This window comes from Lissotriton helveticus, chromosome 2_2 (assembly GCF_964261635.1).
Source record: "Lissotriton helveticus chromosome 2_2, aLisHel1.1, whole genome shotgun sequence".
Lineage (NCBI taxonomy): Eukaryota > Metazoa > Chordata > Amphibia > Caudata > Salamandridae > Lissotriton > Lissotriton helveticus.
This window is the reverse complement of record NC_136060.1, coordinates 91,054,657-91,074,854: the sequence shown is the minus strand read 5'-3', so window position 1 is coordinate 91,074,854 and position 20,198 is coordinate 91,054,657. Positions and strand designations below refer to the sequence as shown.

Genomic DNA, 20,198 nt, shown 5'->3' with positions numbered 1-20,198 from the left:
CAGACTTCAGGGCCTCGAGGAAAGAAGGCTGAAGCTCAAGGTGGGTCTGGTGGGGCTTCATCTGCCCATGCTGAGGCCTCTGGGGGGCTCCCCAGGGGCAGGAAGTCCAGCAAACGCCCACAGTCTCCGTCGGGGTCGGTAGCGCTGACCACGGCGTCGAGAGGAAGGTCCACGGCCAGTTCCCGGTCTCCCCAGGGCTCTGGGTCGAGAAAACGTCGCCCGTCGACGTCGAGGGACTTACACAGGCCGCCGTCGAACCCAGTGACGATTTCGTCGTCGTCGTCGTCTTTGGCGTCGACGTCGAGTGAACGACGTCGACGGGCCCGGCGTCGGTGCTCGCCGTCTAGGCGACACCGCCGTCGACGTCCAGGACATCATCGTCGTCGAGGGGATCCTCGTCGCCGAGGCCGCCGTCGAAGCGGCAGAGGTCGCCGTCGAGGCGGGAGAGATCTCCGGCGAAGAAGAAGTCGACGTCGAGGCGGTCGAGGTCGCCGTCGAGGCGGTCGAAGAGGTCGCCGTCGAAGCGGTCGAGGTCGACGTCGAGGCACAAGAGATCGCCGTCGAGGCATAAAGGATCGTCGTCGAGATGGTCGGGATCGACGTCGAGGCATAGAAGCCGTTCGACGCCGAAGCATGGAAGACGGTCGTCGCCGAAGGGGCGCTCGACGTCGAGGGACCTACGCTCGACGTCGGCACACCATTCGTCGACGTCGAGGGGTCGTGCGGACAGGCCTAGGACTGTGGGGGGCTCCCCTCAGTCTGGGAAGGATGGCGGTTCACCGGGATCGGTGTACTCGGAGGTGTATACTCCGATGAAGTCTGTTACGCCTCCGTTGCCAAGAGGTCTGCCTCCGAGGGCTCCAACCCCTCCTCCGTTACCTCCTCTGCCTCCGCTTCCAACAGGACCGCAGGCCCCTGTGCCTGGCAAGCCTTCCCCGGTTCAACCGAGGTCGGTCTCGTTGCCCAGGCTTCCGACTCCTCCCAAGAAGACTCCGAAGTCTAAGGAACCACCTAAGCCAAGACGTCCGCCCCAGGGAAACCGGCAAAACGTCCCAGGCCCAGGAGATCGAGGTCTCGCTCCAGGAAGAGAGAAAGATCGAGGAGCAGACACAGGTCCTCCACTAGATCCAGACATCGCCATAGGAGGCATAGGTCCAGGTCCCGTTTGACCTCTAGGACCCGCTCCTACTCACCTACTTTATCAGGCTCCCCGGAGACTAGGGTGTCTCCAATCGATGACATCGGCACGTTCTAGGAGGTTCTCCTGAGGGGGGCTGCGAAGCTGGGTATCACGGTGACGGCTCCTACACCTACGATGTCCGTGATATTCGAGACTTTGCACAAGAAACATCTGTCTCGCCCTCTACTGCCGTTGGTGCCAGGACTGGTTGAGCCTGCGGAAGAGCTTTTTCTTACGCCTGTGGTTGTGAAAGCCGCTCCCTCCAGACTTCTGAAGAAGTACAGGGCGCCTGACTCGGATCCGGCCTTCCTACGGATGGATCCAATGCCCGATTCAGTGATAGTGACGGCGGCCAGGAAACTGCATTCTACCTCCCCGTCCTCCACCGTGCCTCCGGATAAGGAGAGCCGCTGGATTGATTCGGCTGGAAGGAAGGCGTGTGGGACTTCTTCCACGACTATGAAGGCTTCCAGCGACTCGGCGTTACTGAGGCGGTACGACCGTGCGCTGTGGGATTCCATGGAACAGTTCGCGGACCTTGTCCCGCGTGACAGGAAAGAGGACTTCATGGAAATCGTCAAAGAAGGGATGCTGGTCTCGAACCAGGCCATCAGCGCTGTGGCGGATATCTCCCTGTTGGCCGCACATGGATACTGCCACGGTATCAATCAGCGACGCCATGCTTGGCTCAGGCTGACGTCGCTCAAGCCTGAAGCGCAACAGCGAGTGGCCAATCTGCCGTTTTCCGGTGAGACTCTATTCGGAAAACATGCAGACGACGAAATGGCCAGGATGAAGGCCGAGACTGAAACCCTGACGGCTGTGGGCTTGGAGAAGCCCAAAGACAAGAAACCCTACCGCCAGTTCCAACGACGGTTCGGCTCGCAGGGGAGAGGAAGGGGACAGTCTTCTGGGCAACAGCAGCAGCAACAACAGCAGCAATTCAGAAGACCCTTCCAAAAACGTCAGAGGGGTAGAGGTGGACAGCAGCCCTCTACCGCGAACAAGGACCCGGCCGGGTCTCGACCCTGAGCAGTTACTTCCCCTTCATCCGTTACCCGCTCCGGTGGGGGGAAGCGTTCAATTTTTTCTGGCAGAGTGGAGAAAAATTACTCAGGACAAGTGGGTGCTGAATATTGTTTGCAATGGATACAGTCTTCGGTTCACCAGCCCGCCTCCATCAATTCCTCCGGTCAGCTCGCAGTATCAGCTGCGCGAGCTCCAGGCGGAGGCAGACATCCTGTTAAGGAAAAGGGCGATAGAAGATGTACCTCTGTCTCAAAGAGGAAGAGGTCTGTACTCCCGGTTCTTTCTGGTCCGCAAGAAGGACAAGAACGAGTTCAGGCCCATTCTGGACTTGCGACAGGCGAACAAGTGGATTCGCAGAGAAAAATTTCGCATGCTGTCGTTGCATCAGATTTATCCTCAGCTGCAACAGGGGGACTGGCTTTGCGCCATAGACCTACAGGAGGCATACTTCCATGTGCCCATTGCACACAAACACAGGAAGTTCCTGCGATTTCAAGTCAGCACCAATCACTATCAGTACACGGTACTTCCGTTTGGGCTGAAGTCTGCGCCCAGGACGTTCTCGAAGTGCATGGCAGTGGTAGCGGCGCACCTGAGGAAGAACAAGGTGTTTGTCTATCCGTACCTGGACGATTGGTTGATCAAGGCCTCCTCCTTCTCGGAAGCTCAAGCACACTTCCAGAAGACGTGCGTTCTCTTGAACAAGCTGGGGTTGCACATCAACATGTCCAAGTCTGTCCCGACTCCGGTCCAGTGCATCCAGTACTTGGGTGCCTCCATCAATACGCTGTCAGCAAGCGTGTCTCCTTCGGAAGAGCGACGTTTATCACTCCTTCGGAAGGCTCAGGCTCTCATGTCCACTCCATCCACGACAGTGAGGACAGTGTCTTCTCTACTGGGATCGATGGCCTCTTGTATCTTCCTGACGCCTCATGCGCGGCTGCACATGAGACCGCTGCAGGAGTGCTTGGAAGATCAGTGGGACCAGAGGAGAGGATCTTGGGACGACAAGATACGACTGTCTCTACATGCTCTTCAGTCTCTGAAGTGGTGGTGTTCAGCGGAGAATCTCCTCAGAGGGGTTTCCTTCCACAAGGACATTCCCACACAGACTATCGTGACGGATGCTTCTCTCCAGGGCTGGGGAGCGCACTCCGGAGACCTACAGATTCAAGGGACGTGGTCCCCGACGGAGTCCACGTACCACATCAATTTCCTGGAACTCAGGGCTGTTCGCTTGGCACTGAAGGCCTTTCATCCGTCCTTTCAGACCAACTCTCTGCTTGTACAGACGGACAACACGACTAGGATGTATTACCTCAACAAGCAGGGGGGTTCGAGATCCCGCACTCTGTCGCAGGAGGCGCAGGCGATCTGGCACTGGCTTCTGGCCAGAGGACTGTCGATAACGGCCACCCATCTGCCAGGTGTGCAGAATGTTCAGGCAGACGAACTGAGCAGACTGATTCAGGAAAACCACGAATGGGTCATAAACGACGAAGTACTAGGAGAAGTCTTCGCAAGGTGGGGAACTCCAGACGTAGATCTGTTCGCCACCGCCGAAAACAGCAAATGCCGAGGCTTCGCCTCCAGGTACTACCAGCCGGGGACACTGGGGAACGCGCTATGGATCGACTGGTCGAACAGCTTTCTGTATGCTTTTCCACCCATTCCCCTGATCCCGACGGTTCTCATCAAGCTGTCCCAATCCAGGGTGAGGATGATTCTGATTGCCCCGGAATGGCCCAGACAGTGGTGGTTCACGGACCTGCTTCACAGGTCTCTCCTTCCTCACATGAAGCTGCCGTGCAGGCCGGACCTTCTCGCGAAGTTCGGGGGGCGAATGGTGCACCCCAACCTCTCGTCTTTGAGTTTGGCGGCATGGCTCCTGAAATAGTGCAATATGGCCATCTGAATCTCCCAGAGGATTGTATGGACATACTGAAGGAGGCTAAGCGACCTTCCACTAGGACTTCTTATGCTTACAAGTGGAAGAGGTTTTGCATCTGGTGCAAGTCTAAGAACTATGACCCTACGACATGCAAGGAGGATGTCATCCTTCCATATCTGCTACATCTGGCGCAGTCTGGCATTAATGTCCATTCCATTAAGGTTCATCTGGCTGCTTTGACTGCCTACAGGAAATGCCCTTCACAGACTTCCTTCTTCCAGATCCCTGTGATCAAAGATTTTCTGGAAGGCTTGAAGAAAGTATTCCCTCCTGTCAGGCTTCCTTCGCCTTCGTGGGACTTGAATGTGGTGCTGTCCAGGTTGATGAAGGAGCCTTTTGAACCTATTCATAAGGCTTTGTTGCAGCACCTGTCCTGGAAGGCGGCGTTCCTCGTGGCCATTACATCGGCCCGCAGGGTGAGTGAAATTCAGGCTTTGTGTTGCCAAGATCCTTATACTGTATTTCATGCTGCTAAGGTTGTTATGCGTACTTACCCTAAGTTTCTTCCCAAGGTTATTTCTGATTTTCATATCAACCAGACTATAACTTTACCTACGTTCTTTCAGAATCCTTCATCTCCAGCGGAAAGGTCTTTGCATTCCCTGGATGTTAGGAGGGTGCTGAAATTTTATCTGGATAAAACCAAAGATGTTCGGAGGTCAGACCAATTGTTCATCAATTATGGATCAGTCAGGACGGGTCTTGCTACCTCTAAACAGTCCATCTCGAGATGGATTGTGTCCTGTATACAATTGTGTTATCAAAAAGCTAATAAGACCTTAGGGGGCAAACCTAAGGCTCATTCCACCAGGGGCAAAGCTGCCACGACAGCTTTGCTTCGTAACGTGCCTATTGCTGAAATATGCAAGGCAGCCACTTGGAAGTCGGTTCATACCTTTGCTAAGCATTACTGCCTGGACTCTGATGCCAGGGCAGACGCTCAGGTTGGGCAGGCTTCGCTGCGAAATCTGTTCGCACAATAGTGGTGTTATTTCTCGTTTCTCCACCGCCGCTTTGGTGTGGGGATGGGCTTGCCATTCTATTCACTAGATTATGACTATACACAGAGATCCCCTACTACAGAAGGAGTAGTTTCTGTCCTGTAACTCCAGTTCTGTAGTAGGGGTATCTCTGTTATAGTCATAAGCGCCCGCCCACCTCCCCGGTGGAGTGAGATATTCATGTACGGAATGCTACAGGTCTGGCGTGTTACGCCTTCAAAAAGAACTGAAAGTAACTGGGACCTGCAGGGCATTCTGGGATACTGTGAAGTTCTGGAAAGTTCTCTTAAAGGCACAGTATCCTGTTCTGAGCCACATAATGGCAGCCTATGGGGCTTGTCTGTCCAGGTCCTTCTCTCTATCATTCATGAGGGATTTTGCTGTTAAAGCAAGGGAAATCTGTTCAGGCTTTGCTGTTTTGTGGATCTTTGTGGTAGAATTTCTAGTTGAAGTACTGGACAGTGTAGCCTTTTTAGGCTGCATTATCTGTCTTTAAATTCTCTCTTAAGTGTCTGTGCATTTCTGCATTTTTCGACACTCTAAGAGATTATTTTTGATTGCTCCGGGGTCCACGCACATGGGCGGGACTATTCACTAGATTATGACTATAACAGAGATACTCCTACTACAGAACTGGAGTTACAGGACAGAAACTACTCCTTCCTCTCACTTGGTTTCTTCCCCAGGGGACCAGAAAGACTGTTGCACCTTAGGGATAGAAGCTGATGCTATAATAGGCCAAATCCCACAACATCCTTAAAATATATATATTCCTGGCATCCTGTGGGCTTTCTGCCACCCCTTTGGGCATATTATGCCAAATCCTCTCTGCTCCTTCGAGGTATTGCCTTTTGTGGATTGGTAGGTCGGCTCAGTGCCAGGGTAGGGCCCCCCACCCTTTGTTTTGTCCAAATATAAAATCAGTGGTGCCTTGTGTGCGTTCAGCCCTCAAGTGTGCATATGAAGGGCAAACCCCTCCAACCAGGCCAGAGAAACTCTGCTATACCTTCTGCTGTGGGAGTATGGGTGATGCCAGTGTGGGCCTCCCTCATCCTTTTGTTTGTTTGTTAGGGTACTATTTTGAAATCCCTGGTGTTAAGTGGGCTTTCCTCCCCATGGGGCAAACTACCATCTGCCCTCTGAAAGTGGGGACAGAAAGAATGTATTGTCTCTTTTAGGGTGGGGTTTGGCACAATACCAGGGTGGGGCACTCCATCCCTTTATTTTGCCCAAATGTAAAATCCCTGGTGTCAAGTGGGCTTTCTACCCCGAGGCAGATTAGGGACAACTGCCCAATCAGGATACACCTCCTAACTGCCCCGCCCCTTTGGGAGCAGAATTATTTTATTGCTCTTCAAGGTTGCAGTTTGGCCCAGTGCCAAAGTAGGCCCCCCGTCCTTTTGATTGTTTTGGTGCCTTTTTGAAATCCCTGGTGTTGAAAGGGGTTTCTGCCTTCCAGGGGTGGAGGACAACTTAGGGCACACTGCCATCGGCCCCTCAGTGGGGCAGAAAGACTGTATTGTCACTTTTCGGGTGGTGGGATGGCCCAGTAGCAGTGTGGGGCACCATGCCCTTTTTTCTCTCAATGTACAATAATATATGTCTAGTGGGCTTTCTACACAAAAGGTGCATATTAGGGACAAATCCCCAATCAAGGCAAACCTTTTATTTGCCCCCAGGAGGACATCAAGGCTGTTTTGCCCCTTTTGGAATGGGATATACAAAAAAGAGAATGGCATGCGTGAATTAATCTCAGCCACTGGTAATTACTAGGGGCTGCATCCCAGTCCACTGTTATTTTCCATACCATGTCACCTCAGTTTGGACACAGCCATCTGCTACCTTTTCCATTACTGAAGCCCCTGTAGGTTAGCGCTCCAGCAGCTGTCAATGAAGAGTTGTATGGCGTTTTAGGAGCCGAGCGGATTTTGCAGATTCATGCCCTTGTATAGGTACAATTCACATTGCCCTAATATAGGCATAGAAATCATTCCCTTATTTAGACATAGCCCATGCAGTCCAAATACAGGCATGGCTACTTACACCCATACCAAAATGTCACAATGATTTCTTGGAAAATCGGCTAAAGCAGTCACGGACCTCCCCTTGCTTGAATATTGATTTGTCCAAGAACTCATGTACTTTACAAAGAACTACTATTCCCTTGGGGTTCTTTACTGACGTTATTATGCCCGACTTTATGTCAAACTAGACACCTTCAAGGTATAAATATGTCTTCACTTGCTCTAGCAAGACACGGTGGTTTGGAGCAGTTCGACTATATACTTGCCCTACGCAGCTCGCTACAGCAAGTGCCGAAGGAAGCCGACCCTCCAGCTGACGCACTGCTTGAGAAGCTGTCCTTACTCTCGCTGAGAATCCAGCTCCAGTGTTTCCAAGCTCCCCTTGCGGGGTGTTGGGAAATCTTGTCCCAAGACAAGAGATACCAGACCTCCTTCATTCTAAACTAAGGTATGGAGCTGATTAGAACCTAAGAGAAATCTTGTATAGATTCTTGGTAAAGGAAACCAAACCTATGCTACACAAAACTTACTCCCTCCCGCGTACTAGACTTAGGTTAGGTACATTGTGGTAGGCGTATTTTAGAAGCACCAGTTGAGTACTTTTAGCCATTGTTATTTATGTATGTATTTATATATGGTTTAGAAACCATACAGTGCTTTTACAGTATTATTTTATGATATTGTTCTCGCTGTACGGACTATACTTTGCAGCCTGCCTTACGATTGTAGCAGTTCACTTTACTTGCATGAGAAAGAAGACTGTTCAATAAAACCTTTTATTGAAAAAAATGCCTGTCTCTCTATTTCTCTGCACTACTGTTGAAACGAAGCATGCACGATTGACTGAGTGAAATTCTTATCTATTGTTTCCACGACTCTAGAGATACAATTCTTATTCTTGGGAAACAAAGTTGTCATGTTTGTGCGGTTGTCAGAAACTAATCCCTTCTCGTGAATTCGAGAAAGTTTCTAGTGACCTCTGAGCTAGCTGGCACTCACTATTAAGTTTAATACATTCGATAGAGACCTAGTCAACCCAAGTCCCACGTCTAATCTGTAGGATATAGTATTCCAATGCGCAGAGCCTATTGGGAATATAGGAACTACACTACAGAAGTGCTTGACCTTAATGAGTTGTGACAACAGATCCCAAAGCAGGGAAAATCTCCTAGCTCTGGGGATATGTTTTTCTTCTCCTGACAGGAAGCTTAGTTGGGATGGACACATAAGCTTAATTGAATCAATAGAGTCCTGCCCTGTCACAAGTACATTTTACAAGTACATTTTAGGTGACACCTGCAAATGCCATGTCTTCTTCCACATAAGCTGGCACCAAACTACCCAGTGGGAGAAAGGTTACCTCAACAAAGTTGGCAAGCACACAAGTCCTTCACAATGGATGGGAGAAGGGGAAAATCCTTATGGATTTTGGGAACAAGGTGCACTGTGTCAGTTAAGTCTTAGTTGAAGTTAGTTTATCCCCTCCAGGAGCAGCCTGCCTGCTGCTCAGCCCATACTCCATCTGCCACACCTCACCTCACAGACGCCCAAACATTCCATTCATCATCACCACTCCAACATTCCATACAGCACATTCACACTAGCTGAGCAGCTTAAGCCAGAGCAACAGCGGAGATGCATAAATACATAAACAAGATATAACATACCCCCCCCTTTATAAAACATGAAAATATAAGAATGTAAGGTGGAATAAAGCATTTACATGTAGAAACATGTAAAGAGAAATTACATAAAATATATGAATCCCTAATGTAAGGTATGGAACGAAAAGTATAGTGATGGGTGGCTTAAAACCCATCCAGACATTCCTCTAGAAAGGGCATGTAACATACAATGTGGATATGGGGACCCTCCTGTAAGGGCCTCTGGCATGCAATGTAAATATACGTGACTTCCATCCATATAACCACCCCTCATGTAAAGGACTGTAATCTATAACGTAGAAAAGGATGACTTCGAACCATAGTGTAATCCCTTGTGTAAGCAGCATGTAGGCTAAAATATAGAAATGGGCAATTCCCACCCACAGAATCATCCCTCGTGGAAGGGCATCTATTGTAAGATGTGAAAATGTAGCAATACACCATGAAATACCAAAAAGTGGTGACAATCTGAACTTTGCACAACAAACAGAAATTTCCCAAAACAGAACTAAATGTCACCACAGCAGCAATCCCAATGCATAAGAAATTCGCGCTCAGCAGGAAAGGACACCTAGAATGTAAATAAATCAACACAGCAGAGCGTGCACGGCCCTGGCGTAGTTTGACTTAAAATCATGACGTCCAAATAATGTAGATTAATGAAGCACGCCTTAGCTGGAGCTGTCCGGTGTAGTGGACACTTGTGGGGCTGCCAGGCGTTCAGATGTTTGTTACAGGCTCCTTAATTTTCCTTACATAGTTTCTTCAGAGTAGTTCCTTGAATATTTACTTCACTCTGCTTTGCACATGTAGCTTCTGTAGTTCTTGCTCCAAATTATCACCAAAGATGTTGTGATAAAGTCATGTTGCCGAGGTGTAGTTTGTAGATTATTTATTAAGTCTTAGTTGCAGGTTGGTAAATTCATAGAGAGCAGCTCCACCAGGAGCAGCTTCCCTGCTGCTCAGCCCATACTCCAACTTCCACACCTCACCTCACAGGCACCCTAACCTTCAATTCATCATTAATATTCCACGTGGCACATTCACACTGGCTGAGCAGCTAAGGCCAAAGTTAAAGGGGAGATGCATAAATACATAAAAAAGATATAACAAAATGAGAGTCTCTAAGTGCCTTCCACTGAGGTCCTAGGGGCCTAAGAAGTGTACTCCAGTGGCTGATTGTTGAAACGTTTTTAACATTTTCCTCCAGAGCTCCAGAGGAACCTGCCAAAAAAGTATATGACCGTTGTTCCACAGTGTTGAATTGGACTTCAGCTTTGTTCTGCACAGAAATCCCTGCACTTCTGAATAAATGACTAAGAATCATTCTCCTTAGGGAGGTGAGGAAATTTCAATGTTTTACTTCAATAAAGTGAAAAGGTCCTTTCTGAAGTGGGACTGTGATACTTTTCAAACTTGTTAACCTCAGACTTTCACCCAGACTATTCCACTTGGAATATCTACCCAGGCTCCATTGTGGTCAGCCTGAAATTGCATGTTGATCCCAGTCTAATGCAACCATTGACTTACAATGGATGCTTTGCTTTTCTTGACGCACTTAAATCTTTAATAAATCACATCTCCTATTCTCCTTATTGGAATCTTGTTGTTTTGGTGTCATTTGCGTATTAAAATGTTCTCTATTGCTAGAGTAGGATTTTTTTATGTTGTCTTTTTGCATCTTTTGCTACTCCTAAATGCTTTACATATTTTCTTTAAGCTAAGCCTGTCTCCTCTGTGCTATAGCTACGAGGCGTTGAGCCTAGGTGTATTTATTAAACTTGTGTTGGACTTGACAAGATTTCAGACTTATTATTAGGTAAGGACTCCCATCCTCCATAACTAATAACCCATTTTCTTACAGGTTGTACTAAAATATATAAACTCTGAAGCTATGCCAACTGTCACCGACTTTCGAAAACTCCACTCAGACCCAGATGTACACATTATCTCAAACATTTACCACCAAGTAAAAATCCTACTTGGGCAGACAACCCTTCCAAGCAGTATGGAAGACGAACTGGGGATTGTGTTTTCAGACCTCAATTGGGATGACATAATGTAAATAACAGGACCTAGAACTAAAAATGCAGAGGGAATAGAAGCAAGAAGAAATTTATTTTACATCTACAGAGGCAATGAAACCACTATTGTTATTATTTATTGCAATTCCAATGTATTAGTAAAAACAGGTATTTTTTTGTAAATATTTAGGAAAAGTGTCTTTTAAAAAATTACACTTTACCTGCCTGAACCTCCTGTATGCTAATTAGCATTAGACAGAAACTAAACCCTGTTAGTGCTACCCCTTAATGAGGTGTGAAAACCGCTCCTAGTGTTGGTACTGTAGTTTGGCCTTTTCACAGGAAGACATGGATGTGAGATAATTGACAAAAAAATCGCTCAGGAAGGACATCTGGGAAGAGTTCAGAAACTTTGTTAACTTGAAAGGGACAATGAGTGGCCTGCCCATTCATACTTAAGTGTAAAGGGAGACCTGGGAAAAAAAAATATTTTTCTGTAGGCTCTCTCTAGTCAGTTTACGACTAGCCAAAGGGGCGAGGGAGCTGGTTTCAAAAACAGTTTGATATAGCTGAAGACGGGGTTACTGTCTATTTCACTAAACACATCCTTGGCTGACGCATAAGCTCCCAAGGGGCAGAAAGATTCTGCCATGTTGTATTTCTGTCAGATTAGTACACAATGGGATAGTTTTCTGTAAGGCAAACAGCATGTGCTGCAAAAGAGGGTAGCTACGTCCTGGACAACTTTTCCCTCATTTGTTAGGCAGTGTCCAGTCCAGGAGTAACACCCACCCCCTGGCTAGTGAATTCTATAAAAAGTGGTACCTTAATCACAGTATAGTATAACACTTCCTAGACCTGCAGAAGAACAGATGAGGACTTGATCTGTTGTTTCAAACGTGTGGAGACTTAAAGGGCTGCACCTGCTCCTACTTATACGCAGGACTAAGGCGTGGACTTCAAAGGTCTATAGTATGACCACTTCTATAGCTACTGCAGGCTGCAAGAAGCCTTTTTCCTGAAGAGCCAGTTGATCAGGTGCAACTACACCTGAGCAAGATTCTACAGGCGACCTGAAATTCCTGGAAGCTTTAGAAGTGATGAAGAGGAGCTGCTACAGAAACTCTGGAAAGTTGGTTCTTTAAAGACGTTTCCACTTCCAAGACCTCCGGAGCTTTATTGGTACCTCGAGGAATTTGGTTCTTCAAAAAAGTCTAAAGTTAGAAATCTTGCCTGGGCTAAGGCATGAAAACTATTCCCCCAGCAAGAGGACTTCAGCTACTTCAAAAATTTAATTTACCCCACACTGCCCGTTTTCTGCTAAATCTTCAGAAGTGCCTCGTCTAATGGCTATTCAGCTTTGAGAGAACTTTGTCAGATACAGACTGCAACTTTACTCTGCTGGAGGATTTACACATTTCAGAGACTAAGGGGCTAATTACGAGTCTGACATTCCATGAACCGCCATACTAGTTGGGGCGGGCTGGTGGCAGCCTTCTGACTGCCCTAAAACAACTAGGATTGTCGGACCGCCATTGCACCACTCCAACTGCAGCGGTCTTGAGGCCGCAATATGCCTGGCGGGACCACTGCAGTCACGCCAAGCATATTACGAGTACCCTCTCAGCCACAGTTTTCATGGCGGTTTCTCCTCCATGAAAACCGTGGCAGAGAGGAAAAAAGTGAGGCCCCCTGTTGCCTCTGGGCAATGCAGTGCATGCAGGGGGCACATCTTGTGCACCCCAGTGTGCATGCACACTAGTACCTTCTGCACTGGGGTGCATTGTGCATGCACCCCAGTGTGCATGCACACTAGTACCTTCACGGCATGGTCTGCAACAGTCTATGCCATGCAGGTACTACCTTTGACATTTCCAATGTAGTGCCTATTTCATAGGCATCGCTGTGGGAACACCTAAGAACCACCCACCAGTGGGAAAAAAAGTCATAATATGGTGGTCATTGTGCACACAGATTTTCCAGTGAAGCGGTACCACTCCTGCACTGCCAAACTCGTAATCAGGCCTTACGTTAGAAGGTATAATCTTTATCCAGGACAAACCTGTTTCATGCATACGACCCTCACTCCATTGCAGTTGGCCTGAAATCACTTGGCCTTGGCCAACTGTAAACAGTGTCTACTGATTAGTGCTTTATTGTATCTTTGTGCTTTTTGCCATACATATTTAAAAATTCATATCTCCGATTTCCCCCATTGCATTTTTGTCTTTGTGGTGTATTTTTATTGATACAATTTTTCCCTATTTTTTCTAAATTAGTTGTGGGATTTCTAATGTGTTCTACTTTGAATTTGTAACTGTTTTGTTACTGCTAAATACTTTACACATTTTCTTAAATTAACCCTTTCTTGTCTGTGCCACAGATACCAGAGGGTTGCCTAGGTGTATGTTGGACCTGGCCCTTTTCTGGCAGGTTCACCCCAAAACTTTTTGCTTTCTCCTAGCCTGTTGCTGGAACCTGGTGTTGGTGATTTTAGGCCTTTGCGCACTTTTTCACTGTGGTACAGTGTAAAGTGCGTGAGCTCTCTGTGTATGTGTGTGAGTGACCTGCCCTCCCATAGGAATGCATGGGGAATATGTGTGACCATGGTAGTTCCTGATGTGTAGGGAGTGCAGGGTCGAGTTTGATATGTGCGAACTCGTGAGACTGAATGCTGCGTAATGGTATATGCGGCATGATTGTGTCTAGTGTAGAAGTGCCACTTTTAGAAGTTGGCATATTTGTGTAATTTGTGTCTGGCGTGTGATTGGCTGAGGCTGGCTGGTGAGCCTGGCTCCAAGAGTCTGGGAGGGTCTGCCCCGGTGGTGAATGGAGTGTTTAGCATGCTGATGTGAGGGGAGGAGTGAGCCTGGGCCTGCTTGTGGATTGACTGTCTGGTCTGAGGGTCCTAAGTGAGGCTGGGTTTTCCCCTCACAATGCTGGCTCCACCCCCTGGGATGCGTCTGATGTCCCTAGCCTGGTCAGTGAAAGGAATTCCCTATAACCAGTTCTAGCTGGTTCTCACACTGCCTGCACCCTTGAGACAAAGGATTTTGGGTAAAAAAAGGGTGCTGTGACACTCTAAAAATGTTCTTGTTTCTAACTTGAATCCTGCCAGGGGCGTGCTGCTGCTTGGGCCCAGGGGAATCCCTGGGCCCTGCCCAGCCCCTGGACACCTGATGGACGTTCCTTTTCTGGGAGCTGCTGTGCTCCACCTTATGTCCTGGACTATTGAGGTCCTGGACCCCTGAAGGACTTTGCTGGACTGTGGACTTCCCTAAGCGCATGGGAGCGCTTCTTCTTTGTTCTAGCGCTGTGGAGCGCTGTGTCCTGCCATTCGCGCTTGGGAGCGCTGATTCATTGCCCTTGTAGTGCTTTGAAGCGTTTTATTCCCCATCATCGCTGAGGGATCGCTTTTATGCCCATAGCCGGTGCCCACCCGGCATTTGCCGCTTGTTTTTATTTTAAACTCGGGGGTGCCCACCCCTCGTTTTCCCCCCGAAATCACGGCCGTGGCCCGAGCCGCCTCAAGATGGCCGCCGCCTGGTTGTGGGCGGGGGCGGGAGGACGTGGTTTCCGCTTCCCCCTGCCGGGGGGAAGCCTTCGTGGTGCCGGTCCGGTCTCCCATGCCCAGGGGGAGACCGGGTGATGCTGCCGGCCGCCGGCCCGAGGAAGAAGTGTGGGCTGGTGCGGGGCTCCCGTATGCTGAGGGAGCCCCGGGAAAAGAGAATACACCGCCCATCCCGCAGCGGGGCTGCCGTGGTGTTGGGAGAGCCCCGCAGCTGCCGGCGGAGAGGAGAAGGCGAGCCACAGGAGAAGAGCCCCGCCGCACCCGAGGAGTGCCTCCTCCGTACCGGTGAGTGCAGGACAGTTCTGCATTGTGCTTAGAGCGGCCCTGGTTGTAAGAGGGCCGCTCCCACGAGTTGGGCATTTCCTTGATTGAGAGCCAGAGAGGCTCCCTGCCCATATTCTTGTTTTAGAGCCACGGAGGCTCTTGGGGGCAGTGGGCATTGTCGGGCCATGAGAGGCTCGTGGGGGCAAGTTGTATTTCGAGCCCCGAGGGGCTCCGGGGGCATGTTTGATTAAGGAGCTGAATTGGCTCCCCCGCCCCCCTTATTTTTGAGAGAAGCCAAGGTGCTCCAAGGCCACAGTGATTTTAGCGTCCCCACGAGGGACTTGGGGGACATCTTTATTTACAGAGCCCCGGGTGGCTACAGCCTGCGCATATGTGTCTTCAGAGCCAGTTGGCTCCAACAGTTGGCGCAGTTCTGTTCTAGGGTCAGTGAGGGCCCTATCGCACTTTTTATTGATCTCCAGCATTTGGCCACAGTATTTGTTTTAGAGCCAGGTGGCTCCAATGTGGCACCGTTACAGAGCCAGATGGCTCCAACGTCCCTCTGTTGATGTCAGAGCCTGTGTGGCTCCAACCCCTGCGGCACAGTTTGTCTTGAGGGCCAGTGAAGGCCCTGCTGCAGTTTTGCGACCCAGCTGCCCAGCAATTAGTGGGCAGCTGCACCGTTTAGGTCTTGTGATTGTCCACAGGTGCCCAGCAAGTAGTGGGCACCTGCAACATTTAGGTTTTGCGCCGGTGGCGCACCCCTGACTGGCGCTGCATTGGCAGCGTGCCCTGACATTCTGGACACAGGGCTCTTTAGTCCCTTTATTAGATGGGGACTGGTATGTGATTTTATTTAGGCGCAATGTGATTATTATGTGATGGTAATTGCCTAATGTGAGTTTTGTGCAATGTGATGTGGTGCTAGGAAATGTAATGCATTTAATATGATTACGCACCTTGATCTTACACCTCTGAATGTTTTTAGGCATCATGTGTTTTTGCGCTATTGAGTTATGTTCTGGCACCTCTGAATGTTTTTATGCATCATGTGTCTTCCTTGATTTTACACCTCTGAATGTGTTGGTTTATGCATCATGTGTTTTTCCTTCCCTGCACCTCTGAATGTGTTTATGATGCATCATGTGCCTTGTTATTACACCGCTGAATGTGTTTTTATGCATCATGTGTTTACCTTTTCCCTACACCTCTGAATGTTGTGATGCATCATGTGTAATGTGTTCTTGCTGATACCCCTAAATGTATTTTATTCTTAGGTGGGTGTTCTTTCCAGTACAGGTGGTCCTAGTGAGGTCCTGGTTCCCTGCGTGACATTCTCCTAAGGTGTTTAGGGTTGCGTAGGTGGTACTTACCTGTTACCAGTAGTTACTGGTTGTGATTTATAACTGTTATTTTGTGCTATACTTATTCTAAGTTCTAGAAGTGCTATTTCTACTAAATGCTGATTCTGACAGTGGCCCATGTGGCCCTGTCCTGGTGTAAATAATCCCTTGTGAATATTGCCCGTGCCAGTTGGCACAATGTACATGTGTGATTTCTATCTGATGTGATTTTGACAATACAGAAGTTATTTTTATATAACCTTGTGTGGAGTTCTTTTTGTGGTGTGCCTAGGATGTTGTTGCTGTTGTGTGCTGGCGCAAATGCTTTACACATTGCCTCCGAGTTTAGCCTTACTGCTCCTGCCAAGCTACCAAGGGGGTGAGCAGGGGTTATCTTGGCGTGTGACTCCATTGCCCTGACTAGAATGGTGGTTTCTGCCTGGCTTTGGCGTCAGCCTTAGCCTACCAGAAATAGCCAGTTCTAACATTGTAAAATATTGAAGCTGTGCAAAGTGAAACAGAAATGGTTAATGTTTAGGTGCAATATGACTTACCTCAAACTCCTTACTTACACTACTGAATTAAGTAAGATTAGCACTTTATATGTCCACAATGACAGGAACCGACATTCATGGAAGAACTTGTAATTATCATTTTATCAATATCAGCTTCCTTTTATAGCAACAGTAATAAATATGCCAATGATAAAAATGACTATACAATGTACAGTATGTGCTCACGTGATGTAATAGTCATTGTCAATATTGCACACAAATAGCTCCATCTGTCTCTTGTACATATCCCTATCTGCTAGTGCTGAGTAGCCATACATATCAGACAGCATTTTCCAGTATTCAACCTCACGTTCAAGTACTAAGTAGAAGTCATCTTTTTCGATCTGTTTTATAAGGGTTCTGACAGTAAACACATCTTTACTGAGGATTTTTTGGGTGTCACCACTGATCAACAGATCTCTTGTGTTCAGGATTTCTTTGGAAATGTAGGCAATTTCTATTTCACATATGTCAACATAACACCTTAAAAGCACAATTACCTTAAGTTTGGTGTCGCCAGTTGAACAATTAATATTCTGTTTGAACAGTATCTGTGAATTTCATCAAAAAATGATTCTGAAGAGAAAAGATTTTGACTACTAACTGCTTCGACACAAGAATGATAAAAATGTAATCTAATTGTTTTTGTTAATTATGTCATTTTATTTTGTTTGTAGCCTGAAACGGAAGTTTAAAAAACACAGCCCCAATGACTCTTCATCTTTATAAGAGTTTTTTTCAGATGATGCGCACACTCAAATTACAGCCAAGAAAGATAATATTAAATTTACAAGTGCTGGAAAATATGGGTATACCCTCATTAAAGCTCCAGTCTTAAGAAAATAAGTTCACAGCAGTTTACGTAAATGGGGCTAATTCAATATTATTTGTTGAACCTAAGAAATCTCATAATCCCAAACTGACTTGAACATTGCTGTTTTAAATCTGCAGCTAGCATAACTATTTTATTTTATATATAAAGGCGGTATTTCTTATCAAACAAGAAGTAATGTAACAAAAATTAAGAGCTTAGAAAAGAGCAGGCCAAGACAAAAGTTAGTCAATGAGATATGTTCTATACATAGAAGTTTTCATTTTTCCCAGAAAGAACGCTGATTGGGGTTATATCTGAGATCCACAGGTATGCAATTCCATAGTCTTGGTCCTTGACATAAGAATGCTTGATTCAACATGTTTGATCTCTTTCTAGAATTATTCCTAGATAATTTTTTGAGGTAGGTTGAATATACTTCTGGTTTTTCTTTTACACAGGCAAGCAAATGAAGAGTATCAAGTGCTGGCTAACTCTTGGAGGTACTCTTCTGCTTTTTCTAATAAACTATTCTTCACTATTGTGGATTATGATGAAGGAGCTGATGTTTTCCAACAGGTATGTGATACTGTGTTGTATTTTGCTGGTTAATATAGTATATAATATGGAAGACTATGCATTTGATCAGTACATGGGTCCATCTTGGTTTCTTTATAAACTAGTTGCGATTTCTTTCAATAATAAGATGAGTTTGCATTGGTGTGTTTTATATTCAAGACAAGATGACATCTGCGCTCAGGAGTAGCTCACTGATCGTGAACAGGTATTTTGGTATTTTAGCATTTTAATTGTTCGCAGCAATGATTATCAGCACCACCTGATAAAAGTTTAGCTATACTAAAGAGCTGCAATGAGAGCAAAACCCCCTGATTTAATCATCCCTATTCCTTATTATTGTTGTAGCAAAAAAGCTATATAATATATCAAAACATATAATAAAAGATAAAAAAGTACAACATGCACACTACAAATATGAAACAAAAGAAATAATTTAAACAGTACAATTTAAAACATGGGTTAAAAACGCATAGATGCTAGAAATGTCAGCATACAACCCCATGGCAGTAAAGTTAACCCCTTGTTTGTAACCAAGTTCTCCAAATATACAAAGCTACCAGAAGGTAAATTGGCTCTGTGTCGATAACAAAGAACTCCTTGTTTTATTGTTTTGGAGCAACATTTCTATCTTACTACATCAGTAGCTGTCAATGTAGAAAAGTGCCCCATTTCACATGGTTACCCCCCTACACTTTTTGCCTGACATCTAATGCATTTTGGCTTGATGTGCCCTGGGTCCCTACCAATTGGGTTCCCAGGGCCTGTGTTCGTTCCAAAAACTGTACCTTTATACCCACAATTGGCACATCTCCGGCCACAGGTAAGCCCCTTGTAAAAGTTACCATGGGTACCAAGGGCACTGTGACTAGTGAAGGCCTCTATTGGCTGCTGCACCTATTGTGCCACCCTTAGAGACACTGACCCTAACACCCACATATGGCCATTGCAGGCTGTGTGCTTTGGTGCAGAGAAACGTGTAGAGTCAACATGGCCCCCATTCCTGTGTCCCATGCCCACAACCCACTGCCTGGGGCCAAGGTAAGTCACCCCACTAACAGTGTGTATTAGCCCCCCGTTGAGGGCACATTTGCTTGAGCACTGTACCCCTACAGTGTCTAAGTCCATTCTTAGACATTGTAAGTGCAGTAAAGCCATAAAGAGCATGTGGAATGGGAGATTGTCATTATGAACTCCACAGCTTTGTAACAGGTTTTTCTGAAACCTGGGAAGTTTAACAGCAAACTTCTCAGAACATTAAACCCACACTGTTGCCAGTGTGGGATTTAATGTAAAATGCACCCAGAGGTCCTCTTAGAGATGCCCCCTGCAAAACGACCAGCCCTGGTGTGGTTCTTGAATGGCTGCCTGCCATGTTCTTCCACCAGACAGGTTTCTGGACACCTAGGTAGAGAGCCTCCGCTCTCTGGGTCTAGAAACAAAGCCCATCCTGGGGAGAGGTGTTATGCCTCCTCTACTAGGATGGGCTGGGGCCACAAAGGGGAATCTTCAAGGGCCTCCTGCCTTTAGAAGCTGTACTTGCCATTTGCTGTCTCCAGGAACTGCCTCCCACCGGTTCTGGCCCCCACTTTGGGTGGTAGAAACAGTGAAAAAACTGAGTTAGGAGAACAGGTGTGCCCACCTTTGCCAACCCCACCCCTCGGGTGGGGGTGGCGAGGTGAAATACACATCTCAGTCCCCTCTATCTTGAATATGTGGGGACCCATCCAATTAAGGAGAGGCTCATGCCCCCTTCAAACTGGAGGTGTACCAACCCCAAGGAAGGGACCCATTGGTCCCAACCTGCACAGCCCTGAAAATGCCCCTAAATTTATTATTGAGGGGCAACCCTGAAGCTTGCATCCTCAGATTTGTGGAAGGAAGAAGACGAACCGAAGAGCCGTGCTGACCCATGAAGAAGAGGACACCAACTGCCTTGGCTCCAGCCCTAAGGACTATCCCAACTCTGACCTGACTACAGCGGAAACCCTTGTGTGTCCAGCAGCCACCTGGAGAATCTGCCCTGCACTCGACTTAAAGACTCCATCTCCCATGACCACAGGATTTGTTCAAGTAAAGACTTCAAACACAGAAACCGGAATCAGGTGGCTCCACGGTTCTGCACCACTCTCCAACCAATGCCCACGGCCCGAGTTTGAGAGGCCCAATACCATGAAGTGGTATCCCCTGCAATCCTGGCCTGGAT

At 47.4% G+C, this 20,198-nt stretch overlaps 1 protein-coding gene across 4 annotated transcripts in view; it reads left to right on the top strand.

The window, feature by feature from the left end:
* The window catches only part of TUSC3 (tumor suppressor candidate 3), a 1,466,371-nt gene that overhangs the window by 579,326 nt on the left and 866,847 nt on the right, over positions 1–20,198 (top strand). For all 4 annotated transcript variants that reach the window (XM_078678946.1, XM_078678947.1, XM_078678945.1 and 1 more), the window contains one exon: positions 17,878–17,995. In XM_078678946.1, coding sequence (XP_078535072.1) covers positions 17,878–17,995 — 118 coding nt within the window. The remainder of the gene's footprint in view (positions 1–17,877; positions 17,996–20,198) is intronic.